We start from the raw sequence: 15,521 nt of genomic DNA, 5'->3' as shown, positions 1-15,521 counted from the left end.
AGGAAAAAAGTGACAGACTTCAACAAAGAGAAGAAGTGTGTGCATTTCAGCATATGGAAGCATATAGTTTTCCTTCCTGGGATGAATTCAGGATTAATTAATTGATAATTTTGGAACTTTTAACTTTAGTACTGATGTACTAAAATATGTGTCTCCCCAGTTTGCATAACTTTCTAAAATATAGCCTTAGCTGTCTAGCAGAGCCATTTCTATACTACGCATGTGGCTCCTAAGGTGACGGCATCATGTGTGTCAGTAATATGTATCTGTCAGCTCTGATGAGACTGTAACAGGATTTCATTTCACTGTAATAGATGTTCTGCTTGAGTAGAGACTAGTGCTTTCAAAGATAGAGACACAGCTTTATTTCTCTCCATCATCAGCAAAGATTGCGATTTTTATCATTTATTAATGAAATTGTTATTTACTCATTCTAAAACATATATTAAAAGATCTGTCTGGTGTTAAGCTATGTATTGAATGGTTCACATTAACCAGAGAGGGGTCTCTGCTCTGCTCTCAGAGAAGTTATCTGAAAAACAGTGCCCACAAAATGAAGAATCTGCAGATTATAATTAATGGTTTTAAATTACTTTTCTTAGGTAATCACTATGCTACTAGTAATATGTGTGCTCTAAGTTTTTCTAATAAAGGTGGTTTAACTCACTTTCATTCACTTTTTAGGGGTCTCTCTTACTCATTCAGCAACTGCCTATTGTGTACAAGATACTGTGCTGGGGGAGGGAGATGGGAAGGGTACCAAAACACTTCAGTCCTGCTTTTGGGATGTTAGAGCCTAGAGCAATGATTCTCAACGCAGAGCAGTTTTGCTCTTCAGGAGACATTGGGCAATGTCTGAGACATTTTTGGTTGTCACTACTGGGGGAGTGCTGTTGGCATCTAAGGGGTAGAGGCCAGATGCTGCTTAATATCTGCAATGGATAGGAGAGCCACTGCCCCTATATCCCCTGCTCCAATAAGCCAGCCCCAAATGCCAGTGATGCCAAGGTAGAGAAGCCCTGGTCTAGTGGGAAGGGAAAAAGTGAACACAGCAATTTTTAATTCTAGGAAGTGTTTATAGTAAGTGCCTTGGGAACTTGCTAATGAAACTGTGGTTGTGATATTGTGATTTATAATAAGAAATATATGTTTGGTCTTTGTCTAGTTTTTGGCACAGAGCTCCAAAAAAAAAAAAACCCTTGGAATTTCCAGGTGATAAAAAGTGTCTTTTGTTATGTTAATGAGGTGACTATTGGAAAATACTAAGGATGGGGGCTCTGGTTGACTGTAGACCCAAGCAAGTGATTAGAGGGTTGGAACTTTCATTCCTACCCCCTTACCTTCTGGGAGGGGAAAGGGACTGAAGATTGACTTCAGTCACCCTTGGCCAATGATTTAATCAATCGTGCCCATTTAACGAAGCTTCCATAACCCACAGCATGGGGTTTGGAGAGCTCCCGAGTTGGTGAATACGTGTTGACTGGGGAGAGTGGCATACTCAGGGAGCATGGAAGCGCCAAGCCTCTTCCCACATGCCTTGCCCTATGCATCTCTTCCATCTGGCTGTTCCTGAGTTATATCCTTTTATAATATACTGGCAATCTAATAGTTAAATGTTTCTTTTAGTTCTGTGAGCTGCTCTGGCAAAGTAATTAAACACAGGGAGGGGGTTGTTGGAATCTTCAGTCTAGAGCGGGTCAGTCATTAGCACAAGTGACACCCTGAACTTGCCATTGGTGTCTGAAGTGGGGAGCAATCTTGTAGGACTGAGCACTTAACCTGTGAGATCTGACACTATTTCCAGGTAAATTGTGTCAGAACTGTAAGACACCCGGCTGGTGTCCAAGAATTTCTTGGTGGTGTGGAAAAAAACCACACATTGTAATTGGTGTCTGAAAAATAGTGGTTCACGACCAGTAACATCTAGCTTGTTAGAAAAATAAAATTGAGGAAAATATAGAGGCTATGGTTAAAGAACAAAATTCAACTGAGTAAAATTTAAAGATCTTATTAGCTTTATTTAGCAATTCATAAATCGGGCAGCATCCAGTCTAGCTGATAGAAAGGAGCTGTGAAGAGCTGTACCAGGCTAGAGATCTTTATGGACCAAAGTGAGCAGGAACAAGGAAGTTATACTGGGCATTTGCTGAATGGTTAAAGCAGGGTTACTTTTCTTATATGGAGCAAAGGGAAGTCTTGGAGCCAGGTCAGTACAGTAACTTGCACTGAGCAGGCGAGCACTGATGGGTTGACCTAGGCCTGCCTTTTCTGGGAGAGCCCAGCATAGAAACTTGGATAAGTTTTTGGTTTGCTGATGTGAGACTTAGCATGAGTGACTCCATCTTGGGCCCAATCTGGTAACTTTAATACCACTAAGATGTGGTTACCAAACTCTCTAGTCAGGGGGTAGCCTCAGTTTCCTGAACAACTTATTAATATCAATATCCAGAGGAAAAACAACCTGAGCAAGTGAAATAACTTGGAGAAAAACATGATTAGATATTCAAAATAATTCCAGTTGCTGAAACCTCTTAGACTCATCTGTACTGAAAGCCAAAAACTCATTCGGAAAGCAAAAAATGTGTGATTTGTGGTTTCTAATGCTTCCATTCTAGAACTTCATTTTTACTCAGACAGTGGGAGACATTTTTCCATTGATCCCACTGGCCTTCAGTCCATGTGATTCTGTTTGGTGTCTGCCACCCCTTATAGACTGCAAACTCCACAAGGGCTCAGCGCCTAGCACCTGACATACTGCTGTCATATAGTGTTGTTGAGTTGAGAGAAGTTGTTGCCTTCGGTTGGAGTGGTGGGTGAGCATGAAGGGCAGATTGAGGGTAAGGCTTGAGTATGATTAATAGATAAGTTGGACTTGCTCAGTCTTTTTCTTTTATAACTGATACACATATTTGTCCAGCAAAATAGATGGGTACATGATTATTGTTATTACCCATTATTAGATGGATAAAACCTCTAAGGACATTCCACAACTGGGCTTTTTCCTTTTTGGCAAGGTAAAGGAGTCTTCACTCTGGTTGTTTTGTAGGAGGGAATTGATGTGGGAACTCTGCTGAAATCAACCTGCAATACTTTTCTGAAGACTTTGGAAGAATGCATGCAGATCGCAAACGCAGCCTTCACTTCTGAGCTGCTCTATCGCACTCCCCCAGGATCACCTCAGCTGGCCATGCTCAAGTCCAACAAGGTAATAGACCAGGTCAGCTTGGCTGCAGTAGGGCATGATGAAAAGTTAAGAAAGTGATATACTGAGCTAAGTTCTCCATCACCCTTTGGCAACTGATAAAGACATTTTTGTAGTGGACTTTCCTTTATGTCCACTATTATATATGCCCTTAGTCCCTTGTATCCAGTCAGTTAGTGTTGGCAGTTTTACCACCTGAACATGTCTCTCTCTGATGTAGCTAGCTTCTTCTCCCTAGCCTTCTTGTCCAGGGAGTCTTGCTGAGATTGGTGATAGCCTTCTAACTAGTTGCCTTCAGCTCGACTCTTCCAGGCAGCCTACGGTGTTTCTGTTCATGCAGTGTAAATTGGGCCACTTTACCTAAACCTTTTAGTGGCTCCCTCATTGCCTACAGGTTAAGGTCAAAACGTCTTAGCCCCTTCCCACATCGCCAACCTCTTTCTTTTTCATAACCTGGCTTGAACATATTAACTGCTTGTAGCTCCCCTGCTTCTTTGGGCCATTTCCCAGTACCAAGAATGCCCTTCTCACCTGTCTTTCCCTGGTTAGCTCTTATTCATCCTTCAAAATTTAATCTCTCTTTCCCTGAATCCCTTAGTTGGGCTAAGAGTTCCTCCTCTACGCATACCCCTATCTTAGCCTTATTCTATATTGAAATTACCTTAAGGGCAAGAACCCCATACTGTTTACCTTTATGCTTCCAGTGTTTGATACAATGCTGTATCATAGTTTGGTATTTAATAATATTTAATGAGTGTAATAGTAATTACAAGAAAGCTAACCACCAAGGGTATAAATATGGTAATTAGGCCCTTCAAAAGACCATCTTCCTTTTTCTTAGAAATTTGGGTACCTTTATTTGAATAACTATTAAAGACTGGTTGGGATCAATGACTCCTTTCTTTTGGGAAGACCTAAAATTATTCCTCTTGAGTGGGGCAGTGTGTGTTATGATCATATTTACCACTTTCGTATGTGATAAAACTCTAAAATATTCTGTTGGGAGTTTAACATGTGAATTTTCTTTTCTTTGCTTCTTTTAAAGATGAAACATCCTATTGTACCAATTCATAATTCATTGGAAAGGTACAGTAACATTTTTTGTTTTTTCTTCTTTCTAAAAATATAAAAATAAGGATATTGGTATTCCTTGTTTTTTTTTTAAGAAATTATGTGGTGGACTTCCCTGTTGGTGCAGTGGTTAAGAATCCACCCGCCAATGCAGGGGACACGGGTTCGAGCCCTAGTCCGGGAAGATCCCACATGCCATGGAGCAACTAAGCCCGTGCGCCACAACTACTGAGCCTGCGCTCTAGAGCCCACGCGCCGCATCTACTGAAGCCCACGTGCTCTAGAGCCCGTGCTCCACAACAAGAGAAGCCACCGCATTGAGAAGACCATGCACAGCTACGAAGGGTAGCCCCTGCTCGCCGCAACTAGAGAAAGCCCATGTGCAGCAACAATGACCCAACACAGCCAAAATTAATAAATAAATTAAAATAAATAAATTAAAAAAAAAAAAGAAAAGAAATCATGTGGTGGTTTTTCTCATCATTTGAGATGATACCAGAGGTGAACCTGAAGCACTGCAGATCTTTCATTCAGCACTGACTACTACGGAAGATGTTTGCATTTCCCCAGGATATGGATCTCACCCACCACATCTAATAACTTTTCATTTCTCTGTTGTACTGAGTATTGGAACCTCCTCTCTTGTGAAGGAGCCGAGCATTGATTTAAGTGTGGTTTTATCAGAAAAGACAGTGCTATTTTGTTTTGTTTAAAAATAAAAATCTTAGGTAGCTTTACAGGTTGGAAAAAGAACGTAATATCAAAATCTGAACTACTGAAAAAAAGTACACTTTTACACAGTTGTGTTCCTATTATTTAGGGTCTTTATTCAGTTATTATTTCATATAAGCATTCCTGTGTTTTGACATTGTCCATGTATTTGTCCTTTCAAGTTATTATTTAATATTTTCATCTCTTTATATACTGTTGTTTGGTTCTTTAGTACAAGGATTGTTCCCCAATTTGGTTAATAATTTTCTCCTGATGTAACTATTTCTACTAGGAACATCTTTGTAGATTTTTTTTTCTTTTGAGGTATTTCATCAATATACTCCTATATTTTTAATTGCCAAGTTGAAATATGGTATTTTTTTAGAAAAACAAATGCTTTTCCTGGAGTCAACATGTAGCTTGGACCTTTTCCCTTTATTCTTATTAGAAGAAAATGGTTTTGTTCTAATTTGGCTGAGTCTAGTTATTTATAATAAGATGTTATGATTGTCCCTTTAACAGAATCAGTTATTTCACTTGCATGTTAAATAGCCTTTTATGTTACCCTAAAGAGCAACAGATCCTCAGGATGTATTTTGTCCTCCTGGGTTTTTTTTGTCTTCCTTGACCACAGCTTGTGGCTTCTAGACAGTTAACTGCTAGGCAAACAAATGGAAGTGGCCAGTGATTTGAGAGGTGAGGAGAGAGAAAAAACCTTCCAGGGAGAAGCTGAGGAAAGTGAGAAAAAGTGTTGAATGTGGTACCTGTAGAAAAGCTGATTGAAAACCAAAGTGCTATCAATGAATATTTCCTGTTGCTGGTGGGGAGCAGGAAGTTTGAGTCAGCTGAGGGTGCGTGAAGAGCCATGAATGGCTCTTTGGTCTCTGAACTTGAGCCTGGAGACAGGCCTGCTCCCAGCACAGGAGATACCTGCCTTGGAGGCAGGAGGGTGGGGTGAGAGATTTGGCTTGATTTAACAATTCTGTTTTTTAATCAGTGTTAAAAGGAGTTGGTAATTGTGGTTGTGGACCCTTCCCCATCCCTCAGAATAGGATCTATCTGTGCAGTCTATTTATGACCAAATAATTGGACTTTTTGGCTTTTTTCCTTTTAAAAAAATTTTAGGCAAACAGAGTTAAACAGTTGTGAGAATGGATCTTTAAATATGGAAATAAATGATGATGAAGAAATCCTAATGAAAAAGAAGAGCTCCTTATGTTTGAAACCTGCAGAGACAGATCGCAGCATATCAAGTGAAGAAAATACAGATGATAATATAACAGGTAAAAACAAAAAAGATGTGAGGCAGACCATTGAATAAAAGGATCATGGGGCTTTGATTCATTATCCATGATGAGACACTTGATAGGGATTGACCTCAAGACAGCGTGCTAGGTAGCTCCCGAGGCAGATGTTCGTAAGATAACAGAGTTCACTTGAAAACGTTCTGCCATCCCACCTGACCCCCCTATTGAAAAGGCAGAATGAAGAGGAGTTTCCCACTCACTGTTCTTAGCTGTGATGTTCATGGGCTTCAGTGAGCTGTAGCTGTCTGTGCTGACTTTTTAGAGAGTATGAGTATTAGGGTCTTCTGCTCAGAATTTCAAAGTCCATTGAACATAGACTATGATGTGAAACTTAAGAGTCTGCAGAGTTATGGCAGTTCAGTTTTCCATCCTCCTGGTTTCTGGTGAGGCCTGAGGATGTCCGGATTCACCAAGTACCATCAGATTTTTGCCTGGCCGTCTCTGTGTTCATCAAGCCAAATTCCCAAGTTTTAGGTAATAATCTGTAGTTGAAAGTGCTGCCCTTTTCGATTTACTAATTTCATTGGCTGTAACTACTAAAACCAACTTCAGATCAGTCCATGACAACCATCTTAGAGTTTTTAATTGTGTTATAAGTGTGTATTAAATAGTTTGAAAATAAAATTTTTTTAAAAGTTTCCTCCTCATCTCCTCTGGTGAGTGGGGGGAAGAAAAGATGCATTTTCATAGCTGTTAACCTGCAGCAAGCAATCCATACATCACTGAAGTCTTATCCCTTGAGTAAATAATAGACAGGAGAATTTCTATTAAAACAGTACTATTATTTATTTGACCCAATAATTTTTTTCTAGGAATTTGTCCTCAGGGAATAGTCAGATTTAAAGACAAATATATATGGACAGGGATGTCCTTTATGACATTACAGTTAATTCTCATTACTCATGGTAGTTTTGTTCTATAAAGTCACTGCAAACACTGAATTAGCAAATACTGAACCGTTGCTCCTAGGGGAAATACATGGTTAGGTTCCTGCAAGCCTCTTTTCACATTTTCATCAACTGATCAGAACATATTATTGTTTTGTGTGTTTCTGTTTAAAGACGCTTTGTTGGGGAGAGGGATAAATTGGAAGATTGGGATTGACATATACATACTACTATATATAAAATAGGTAACTAATAAGGAACTACTGTATAGCACAGGGGACTCTACTCAATACTCTGTAATGGCCTCTATGGGAAAAGAATCTAAAAAAGAGTGGATATATGTATATGTATAACTGATTCACTTTGCTGTACACCTGAAACTAACACAACATTGTAAATCAACTATATTCCAATAAAAATTAAAAAGAAGAGTCCCTCCTCCTAAAGGAAAAAAAAAAAAAGATACCTTGTTTATATATATTGTTGACTCATTAACATTGAACCCACAGCCAACAGCACTATAACTCATGCCTGAACAAAGCTTATCTTATATAAGCTTATATAACACGTGTTTTTCCATAAGGCACATCACAGCCTTCTTGTGCTTAGGAACACTAGGCAGCACTACACTTGGGGGTCCTTTTAAACAGCAAAACCAACAACAAAATGCACAAGAATGCAAAAAAAAATGGCACTAAATAAACACATTTGCATACAGTATGAAAGGTGAAACAAGAAGGCAGAATGTCACCTTGTTCGACCTCAGCTGGGAACATGCGTGTCAGATAACTCAAATTTTTTCACCACTCTGCGCATATCCAAAATGACTGCAAGAGTGCCATGAGCGTTGATTTTAGTATTACAAATAAACTTCAGCAAGTAGGCAAATCCGCAAAGACAGAATACACTAATAATGAGGTTCAACTCTATAATACTGAAATTTTAGAAACCATGTAAATGCCCTCCACATAAACATGATTCAATATTACATGGTCATTAAAACCATGTTTTGAAGAGTATTGAATGATAATGAAAATATTCATGATATACTGTTCAGTGAAAACAGGCTAGATGAAAATCTACATGTATTTAAACTCAGTTTTGTTTGTGTGTGTATGTATAGTATTTCACTGATTTTTCTTTCTGTATACTTTTCTGTGTTAGAAATGTTCAACAATGAATATATATATATTAACCTTATAATACATAAATAAAAGGTTAGTAATAGGTATCTCCTGCTTTACAGTCCAAAGTGAAATGATAAAGGAAGATGGAGAGGAAAACCTGGGAAATCATGACAGCCACTTGGCACAGTCTGAATCACAATCCTCAAGCAGCTCTCCAGAAACCCACTGGGAAGAAGGCCAGGAAGTCATCCCAACTTTCTTTAGTACCATGAACACCAGGTATTCTGTACTCTCTAAACTCACTGACAGTTGGATACCAGCTTTCCTTCTGGAAAGTCAATCTTGGTGTTCCTTTCAGGGGATGGCGTATCCTAACAGAATAGAGAATGTGGCATACCAAGCGTCTGCTTTACTGTTCACCTTGCCTGAAGCAGTGGATAAGAAGGAATTGGATTGTGAGAGTATACTCTGTCAACAAGTTTTAGCTTGCTTTGGTGGATTATCTTTGGAAAGTGATTTTATTAGACTGTGTTATAATAGAAGAACAGTCACTGGGGCGTATTTGTGAGATGAAGCTAAATGATTTGACCTACAGAGGGGCAGCTGTTTTCATGACTGCCTCTGAACTGCAGAGCATGCTAATGTATTTTCAATCTTTCCTCCTCTGTATCACCAAATTGTTTAGCTTTAGTGACATTGAACTTCTGGAAGACAGTGGCATTCCCACAGAAGCATTCTTAGCATCATGTTATGCTGTGGTTCCAGTATTAGGTAAGATTGCTGGATTTGCCTTAAATTCATAGTCTCTAGATCTGATTCACTGCAGTTATTTTGTAGTAGAAATATGCTGAACTATGTGTACAGTGAGATGACCCTTCTTATCTACCTCTTCATATCACTAGCCACATATAGTTAAAACTGTGTGACCTTAAGCATTATTACATATTTCCATTTCATTTCTAATTATGATTAATATTGATCTTAGAGTTGTGTAATGAAAAAAGGGAATTCTGTTTTCTAGAAATCATACATAAGAGCAAAAGTGAAAGTAGTTGAGGAACAGATCTTCAAATCTGTTGATACTATGAAAAAACATTTTACCAGCTAAAACTTTTTTCAGATTAAAAAAATTATATATATAACTTTATTTAAGTTTAAATTACATTTACTTTTTATAGAGCCAGTAGTACCAGGAATTGCTAATGTGTTGAAATTTGCTATATAATCCATTTAACTCTGTATCTCTTTTTTAAATCAAGGTATATCTTGCATAGAACTTAACTGTTATAATTCAGTGAGTTTTGACAAATACATCTACCTATGTAATCCACACCTCTATCAAGACAGAGAATGTTTTCATCACCCCAGAATGTTCCCTATGCCAGTCAGTCCACAACCTGTCACCCAGCCCAAGGCAACCATACTGATTTCTGTCACCATAGATTAGTTTTGCGTGTTCTAAAGTTTCATATAAATGGAATCATGTTACGTCCTCTTGCATTATACTCTTGATATAATGTTTTCACCTTTGTTGTTACATGTATTAGTAGCTCATTGCTTTTTATTGCTTAATAGTATTCTATTAAGTGACTCTACCCCAGTTTGTTTATTCATTCTCCTACTGATAAACATTTGGGTAGTTTCTTGTTTGGGGCTATTATAAGTGAAATTGCTCTGAACGTTGTTGTGTCTGTGGGCACATGTTTTCATTTCTGAGTAAATACCTAGGGGTGGAATTGCTGATTCATAGGGTTTATACATGTAATTTCATAAAGAGTGGTTGTGCCGTTGTATACTTCCAATAGCAATATATGAGTATACTGGTTGCTTCACATCCTCACTAGCACTTGGTGGTGTCAGTATTTTTGGTTTCAGCCATTTCTGTGAGTGTTTGGTGGTATCTTGTGGCTTTAATCTGTATTTCTCTGATGACTAATGATGTTGAGCACTTTTTCATACGGTTATCGACCATTGCTATCTCTTCCATTGTGAAGTCTGTTCAAATCTTTAACCTATTTTTAACAGTTGGTTAATTTTCTTTTTATTATTGAATTGAAAGAGTTCTATGTATGTTCTGAATAACGTTTCATTGTAGACATACTCATTATGAATATTTTCCCCCAGACTATGACTTGTTCATTTCTTTTCTTAATGATTCCTTTTGAAGAGCAGTGTTTTTAACTTTCATTAAATCCAATTTATCTATGTTTTCTTCTTTTATAGTTAGTGCTTTCAGTATCCTAAAAAATCTTTGCTTATCCCCAAGGTCATGAAGATAGTTTTCTGTGTTGTCTTCTACACTTTTTATTTTTGATTTTAAGTTTACATGTGTGATCCATCTTGGAATCAGTTTTTTATGTGGTGTGAGGTAAGGGTTGAGATTCCTTCTTTTTTTTTTTTTTCCTTTATCTGGTTATTCAAGAACCATTTGTTGAAAAAGCATCTTTTTTCCCTTTTATATTACCTTGGTAGTGCTTTGAAAACCAGTTGACCCTGTAAGTGTGGGTCTATTTCTGGACTCTCTTTTGTTTCAACAATCTGTTGTTTTTCCTCATGGTAGTATTACAGTATCTTAATTACTGTGTAAGGCTTGAAATCAGATAATGTAAGTCTTCCAGTTTTGTTCTTCTTTTTCAAGATGTTTTGGCAATTCTAGGTCCTTTGCATGTCCATATAAATTTTAGCTTTTCAGTTTCTATTAAAAAGCCTGTTGGGATTTTGATTAGGATTACATTGAATCTGTGAACCAATTAGTAGGAAATTGACATCTTAAACAACATTGAGTCTTCTAATCCATGAATGTGCTGTATCTCTCATTTACTTAGGTCTTCTTTATTTTCACAATGTTTTGTATCGTGTAAAGGTCTTACACATCTTTTGTTAGGAATAAATTTTAGAATTTTATGTTTTTTTATGCTATTGTGAAAAGTATTTCATTTTCCAATTTTTTATTAATAGCATATAGATACAATTGACTTGTATATTGAGTTGTTTTTTACAATCATTAATGAGTTAATTTATAAAATGTATTTTCTTTGTTTATTGAAATTATCATGTTTTTTTCCTGTACTTAATGTAATAAATTACATTGTTTGGATGAATTTAAGCCGGCTATCTTGCTGTCTGTTTCTACCATCTTGCTACTTATTGTCTGTTTGTCTCATGTGTTCTTCCTTGTTTACTCCTTTCTTGATTTCTGCCCAGTTAATCAATTATTTTTTGTATTCTGTTTTATTTCCTCTTTTAGCTTTTTAGCTACCTATCTTTGTTCCTGCCTTTCTTTTGGATGAGTCGAGTATTTTTTAGAATTTTATTATATTTTCTCTTTTGGCTTTTTGGCTATACCCCTTTGTGTTACTTTTTTTAGTTGCTCTTATCCAACAAAAATATTCAGACTACATATATAATTTAAAATTTTCTGGTAGGCATATTAAAATTGTAAAGCAAAACAGATAAAACTAATTTTAATATTGTATTTTATCTAACTTGGTATATACAATATATCATCTGAACATGGAATCAATATAAAAGAATCATTAATGAGATATTTGGCATTCTTTTTTTGGTACTAAGTCTTTGAAATCTGGTATATATTTATACTTACGGCATATTTCAGTTTGGAATAGGTACATTGCAAGAGCTCAGTAGCCACACATCTACTGGCTACCGTATTGGACAGTGCAGCCCTAAGGATTACAGTGCGCATTCTAAACTTATAAGGTTATCCTCACCTGCCCTTAGGCCCTTATTATAGTTACTCACTTCAGAGCAGTGCAGTAGAAAAAAGCAATGACAGTGTGCCAGGGACCTTTGAAGCTTATGTTTAGAAAATGATTTAAAAGCAAAAAATAAAAGTTTGGCGGGGGGTGGGGGGGGCCTGTTAAATTCATTGCTACTATAAAAAATGTTTTCCACTTGAAAAAATTGCTTTTTCAAAGATGTTTTCAATCTTTTCTTCTAGACAAACTTGGCCCTACAGTGTTTGCTCCTGTTAAAATGGATCTAGTTGGAAATATTAAGGTGAATATACTGGCTTGTCTCTGTGGAGACTGTATATTTGGAGGGAGTAGTTGCATGAAATCTCATTCAGAAACAAATGATTGTTGAGTTTTATACTCGGGATGAAAAGTGTAGGCCAGCTGTAAGAACCTTTCTCAGAGGAAAAAATACTTTAAAAACAGTACTTTAAAACCCTCAAACTATTTAATTCTAGCTTAAGCCTAATAAGAATCCTCAAACAAATAAAACAGATTACTTGGAAAGCATAAGGAAGAAGGTAAGAGAGGCTTAATTCATTTTGATTTCTTAGAGGCCTGGTTGACAAACTTATGTCTCAACAGTAAACTGACTTGCTTGATAGCTTTAGCGCTTTTAACTTAGGTTATTTCCCTGCTTCTCCTGCAGAAAGTAAATCAGAAGTATATAACCAACAAAGAAGAGTTTACCACACTCCAGAAGATAGTGCTGCACGAAGTGGAGGCCGATGTAGCCCAGGTTAGGAACTCAGCTACAGAAGCCCTCCTGTGGCTGAAGAGGTGAGGCAGCTGGGGTGGGGCAGCAGTTGAAATCCAGCTTAGTTGAAACGTTACCCCCCCAAAAAAATTGTTATGCAAAAGAGGCTACTTCTGAGTGAAAGCTGTAACCCATGTATAGCCTTTTCTAGAAGGCCTGAAGAATAGAATATCAACTTTTTTTTGCCTCTGTCTTGCTAGTGATAAACATTGTTAATATTAATAGAATATATAAGATAGGAATCATAAAGGACAGTAAAGCTGATTGGTTTGTCTTTAAGTCAGTGGATCACAAACTGTAATGGCATCAGAATCACCTGGAGAGCTTATTAAAAAACGCAGATTGCTCCACCCAAAACCCAATTTCTGAGTCAGTAAGTCTGGAGTGGAGCTCCAGAATTTGCATTTCTAACCAGTTCCCAGGTGATGCTGAAGCTGCTGGTCCTGGGACCACATTTTGAAAACCACTGTGTAGGTATTTCAGATAAGAATCGTCTAGAGCAAGCTAAAGGGAAGTCACAGGGAGGAAACTTAGGAAGGGCTGCCATGTGACTTGACTTGTTTATTGCTATGCCCAAGACACTACTGAAAAAGAAGCTGATGTCTGCCATTTATTCATACCCATTCAACATAAATGAACTTTGAAAATAATATTTCTTCCTCTTTTTTGTTTTAGAGGTCTCAAATTTTTGAAGGGATTTTTGACAGAAGTGAAAAATGGAGAAAAGGACATCCAGACAGCCCTGAGTAAGTGTTATTTACATTTTGGTTGATCAATTGAATAAGATGTGGAATGGAGACCCCTGGAGGAGGAGATAGGGTGTGCTTTTCAAGATCTGATTTTGTTTTTTTTCTATTTCATTATTATTAATTGTTTGTTTCTTATATGCTTTGTTAAAAAAGAACTCATGAGATAGTGACCTGGTAATCTAGATCTAACTTATTAAAAATCAGTATATCTTAAAGAAGAGCTAAATTAATAGAGAGCCATCTTTTAATCTTAATAGGAAAACCTAATATTTTTAAGAAGTCAGTTCTTCCTAAATGAATCTTGAGATAACTGTATAGTTTTCTAAAATCCGTATCCAGAGAGAAGCTAGTTTTGGAGACCATAAAAGGGAGGGTGTGGGCAACCCTAGGAATTTGCTCTGAAGTGAGATGAAGGGCTGGTCATCATCTTGTATTCCTCAAGTACCCTACGTGCCCCATTTTTGTGGTGGTAGTTGAGACTCGGATGAAGGCCATGGTCAAAGGAGATCGTCCGTTATCTCCAGCATCTTAATGCAGTGACTGGAACATTGTAGGTACTTAATAAACATTGGGTGGGTGGGTGGGTGGATAGATGGATGGATCAACGCACCTATCGGACCACTTTTGGAAAACATTGAAGACTTGGAAGCATCCTCATAGTGCTACGAACAGACTGGCTAAACTCTCAATCTTGGTCTCTAGGAAATCCTTCCAGGATGGGCACTGAGGTGAGCAGGTGGGAGTGAGATTCCATATTACTTTGAAGCCCTGTATTATTATGATGTAGAGAAGCACATGGTCAGGCTCTAGGCAGTCATGATTATAAATAATGAAATGAATGAATTAGATGCTTCTGCTGGGGAGGAGGAGCCAGTGTTCACACAGCATTTTATCAGTGTCGGGGTGAGTTCTTCCTTTTGTTAGTCCTCCCTTTGGGTCATGAGTCTTGAGGGATCCTGCCCCTGTGTGATTTTCCCAGGCCTCCCTGTATAGAAATTTGCTGATGTGCCATGAAACAATAAAAGCTGATATTTCTGTAACACTGTATAAAAAATTTAGACAACCTAGTCCTCACATCAATCCATTTTTACAGGTTAGGTAACTGAAATTCTGAAAGATTAAAAGACACACTAAGACCACAAAGGATCTGAAGCAGGGTCATTTTGGGATCCCCAGCTCTAAGGTCCTCATTTCTCCCACAGAAGGTCTTCTCCACCATCCCTGAGCTACCTGCATTTTGGGGTTTCTCATACATCCTTGAGTTTCCAGGACTGTCTCAGTTATATCCTCCCCTAAGTGTCCTGATTTCAGTACTAAAAATATATTCACCATGACTATTAGGACTCCCTAACCAGTATCTATCAAACTTGATGACTTTGTGGAGTGATTAAGATCATGGGCTTTCTGGATAGTGTTGTGCCCTTAGGCAATTTTTTTACTTAGCCTTTCTGTGCCTCAATTTCCTCATCTGTAAAATGGGAATGATGATTTGATTTCCCTAATAAGATTGTTGTAAGATTAAGTAGGTTTATGCATGTGAAAAGATTAGAAATTTGGTACATAATAAGCACTTAATAGAGGTTAGCTTCTATTGTTGTTTATATTCTCATCATCATGACACGTAAAAAGTTGATAACCTACCAGAAAATGGGACTTATTTGTCCCAAATCACAAATGGAAAGTTACCAAGCTCAGTTGCCAAGCCTGAAATTTCTCTCCAGACTGACTTCTTAGTATGGAAGTTTCACACTGGGAGGAAGACTCCACCACCTGCAGGAAATGCAGAAGATATGGGATTCAGCACTGTGTGCGTGGTGGACTCCACATGTCACAGGATGCTACTGCTTTCAGATGGCTGGCTGTGTGAGGGCAAGTGGGGGATGCTAATCTCATTACCCCTCTGCTGGAGCTGGGATGGAGGAGAACGCAGCTGCTTACCGGACACAGCAAGTGAA

The 15,521-nt window shown here is 37.8% G+C and overlaps 1 protein-coding gene across 2 annotated transcripts in view; it reads left to right on the top strand.

Moving 5' to 3' along the window:
• The window catches only part of PLEKHA8 (pleckstrin homology domain containing A8), a 93,405-nt gene that overhangs the window by 65,364 nt on the left and 12,520 nt on the right, over positions 1 to 15,521 (top strand). For both annotated transcript variants that reach the window (XM_059933672.1, XM_059933671.1), the window contains 8 exons: positions 3,047 to 3,205; positions 4,248 to 4,288; positions 6,110 to 6,267; positions 8,425 to 8,584; positions 8,991 to 9,076; positions 12,267 to 12,325; positions 12,710 to 12,840; positions 13,493 to 13,563. In XM_059933672.1, coding sequence (XP_059789655.1) covers positions 3,047 to 3,205; positions 4,248 to 4,288; positions 6,110 to 6,267; positions 8,425 to 8,584; positions 8,991 to 9,076; positions 12,267 to 12,325; positions 12,710 to 12,840; positions 13,493 to 13,563 — 865 coding nt within the window. The remainder of the gene's footprint in view (positions 1 to 3,046; positions 3,206 to 4,247; positions 4,289 to 6,109; positions 6,268 to 8,424; positions 8,585 to 8,990; positions 9,077 to 12,266; positions 12,326 to 12,709; positions 12,841 to 13,492; positions 13,564 to 15,521) is intronic.

Source organism: Balaenoptera ricei, chromosome 9 (genome assembly GCF_028023285.1).
Source record: "Balaenoptera ricei isolate mBalRic1 chromosome 9, mBalRic1.hap2, whole genome shotgun sequence".
NCBI classification, from domain to species: domain Eukaryota; kingdom Metazoa; phylum Chordata; class Mammalia; order Artiodactyla; family Balaenopteridae; genus Balaenoptera; species Balaenoptera ricei.
The sequence above is the reverse complement of the archived record's forward strand: the minus strand, read 5'-3'. Positions and strand labels throughout refer to the sequence as shown.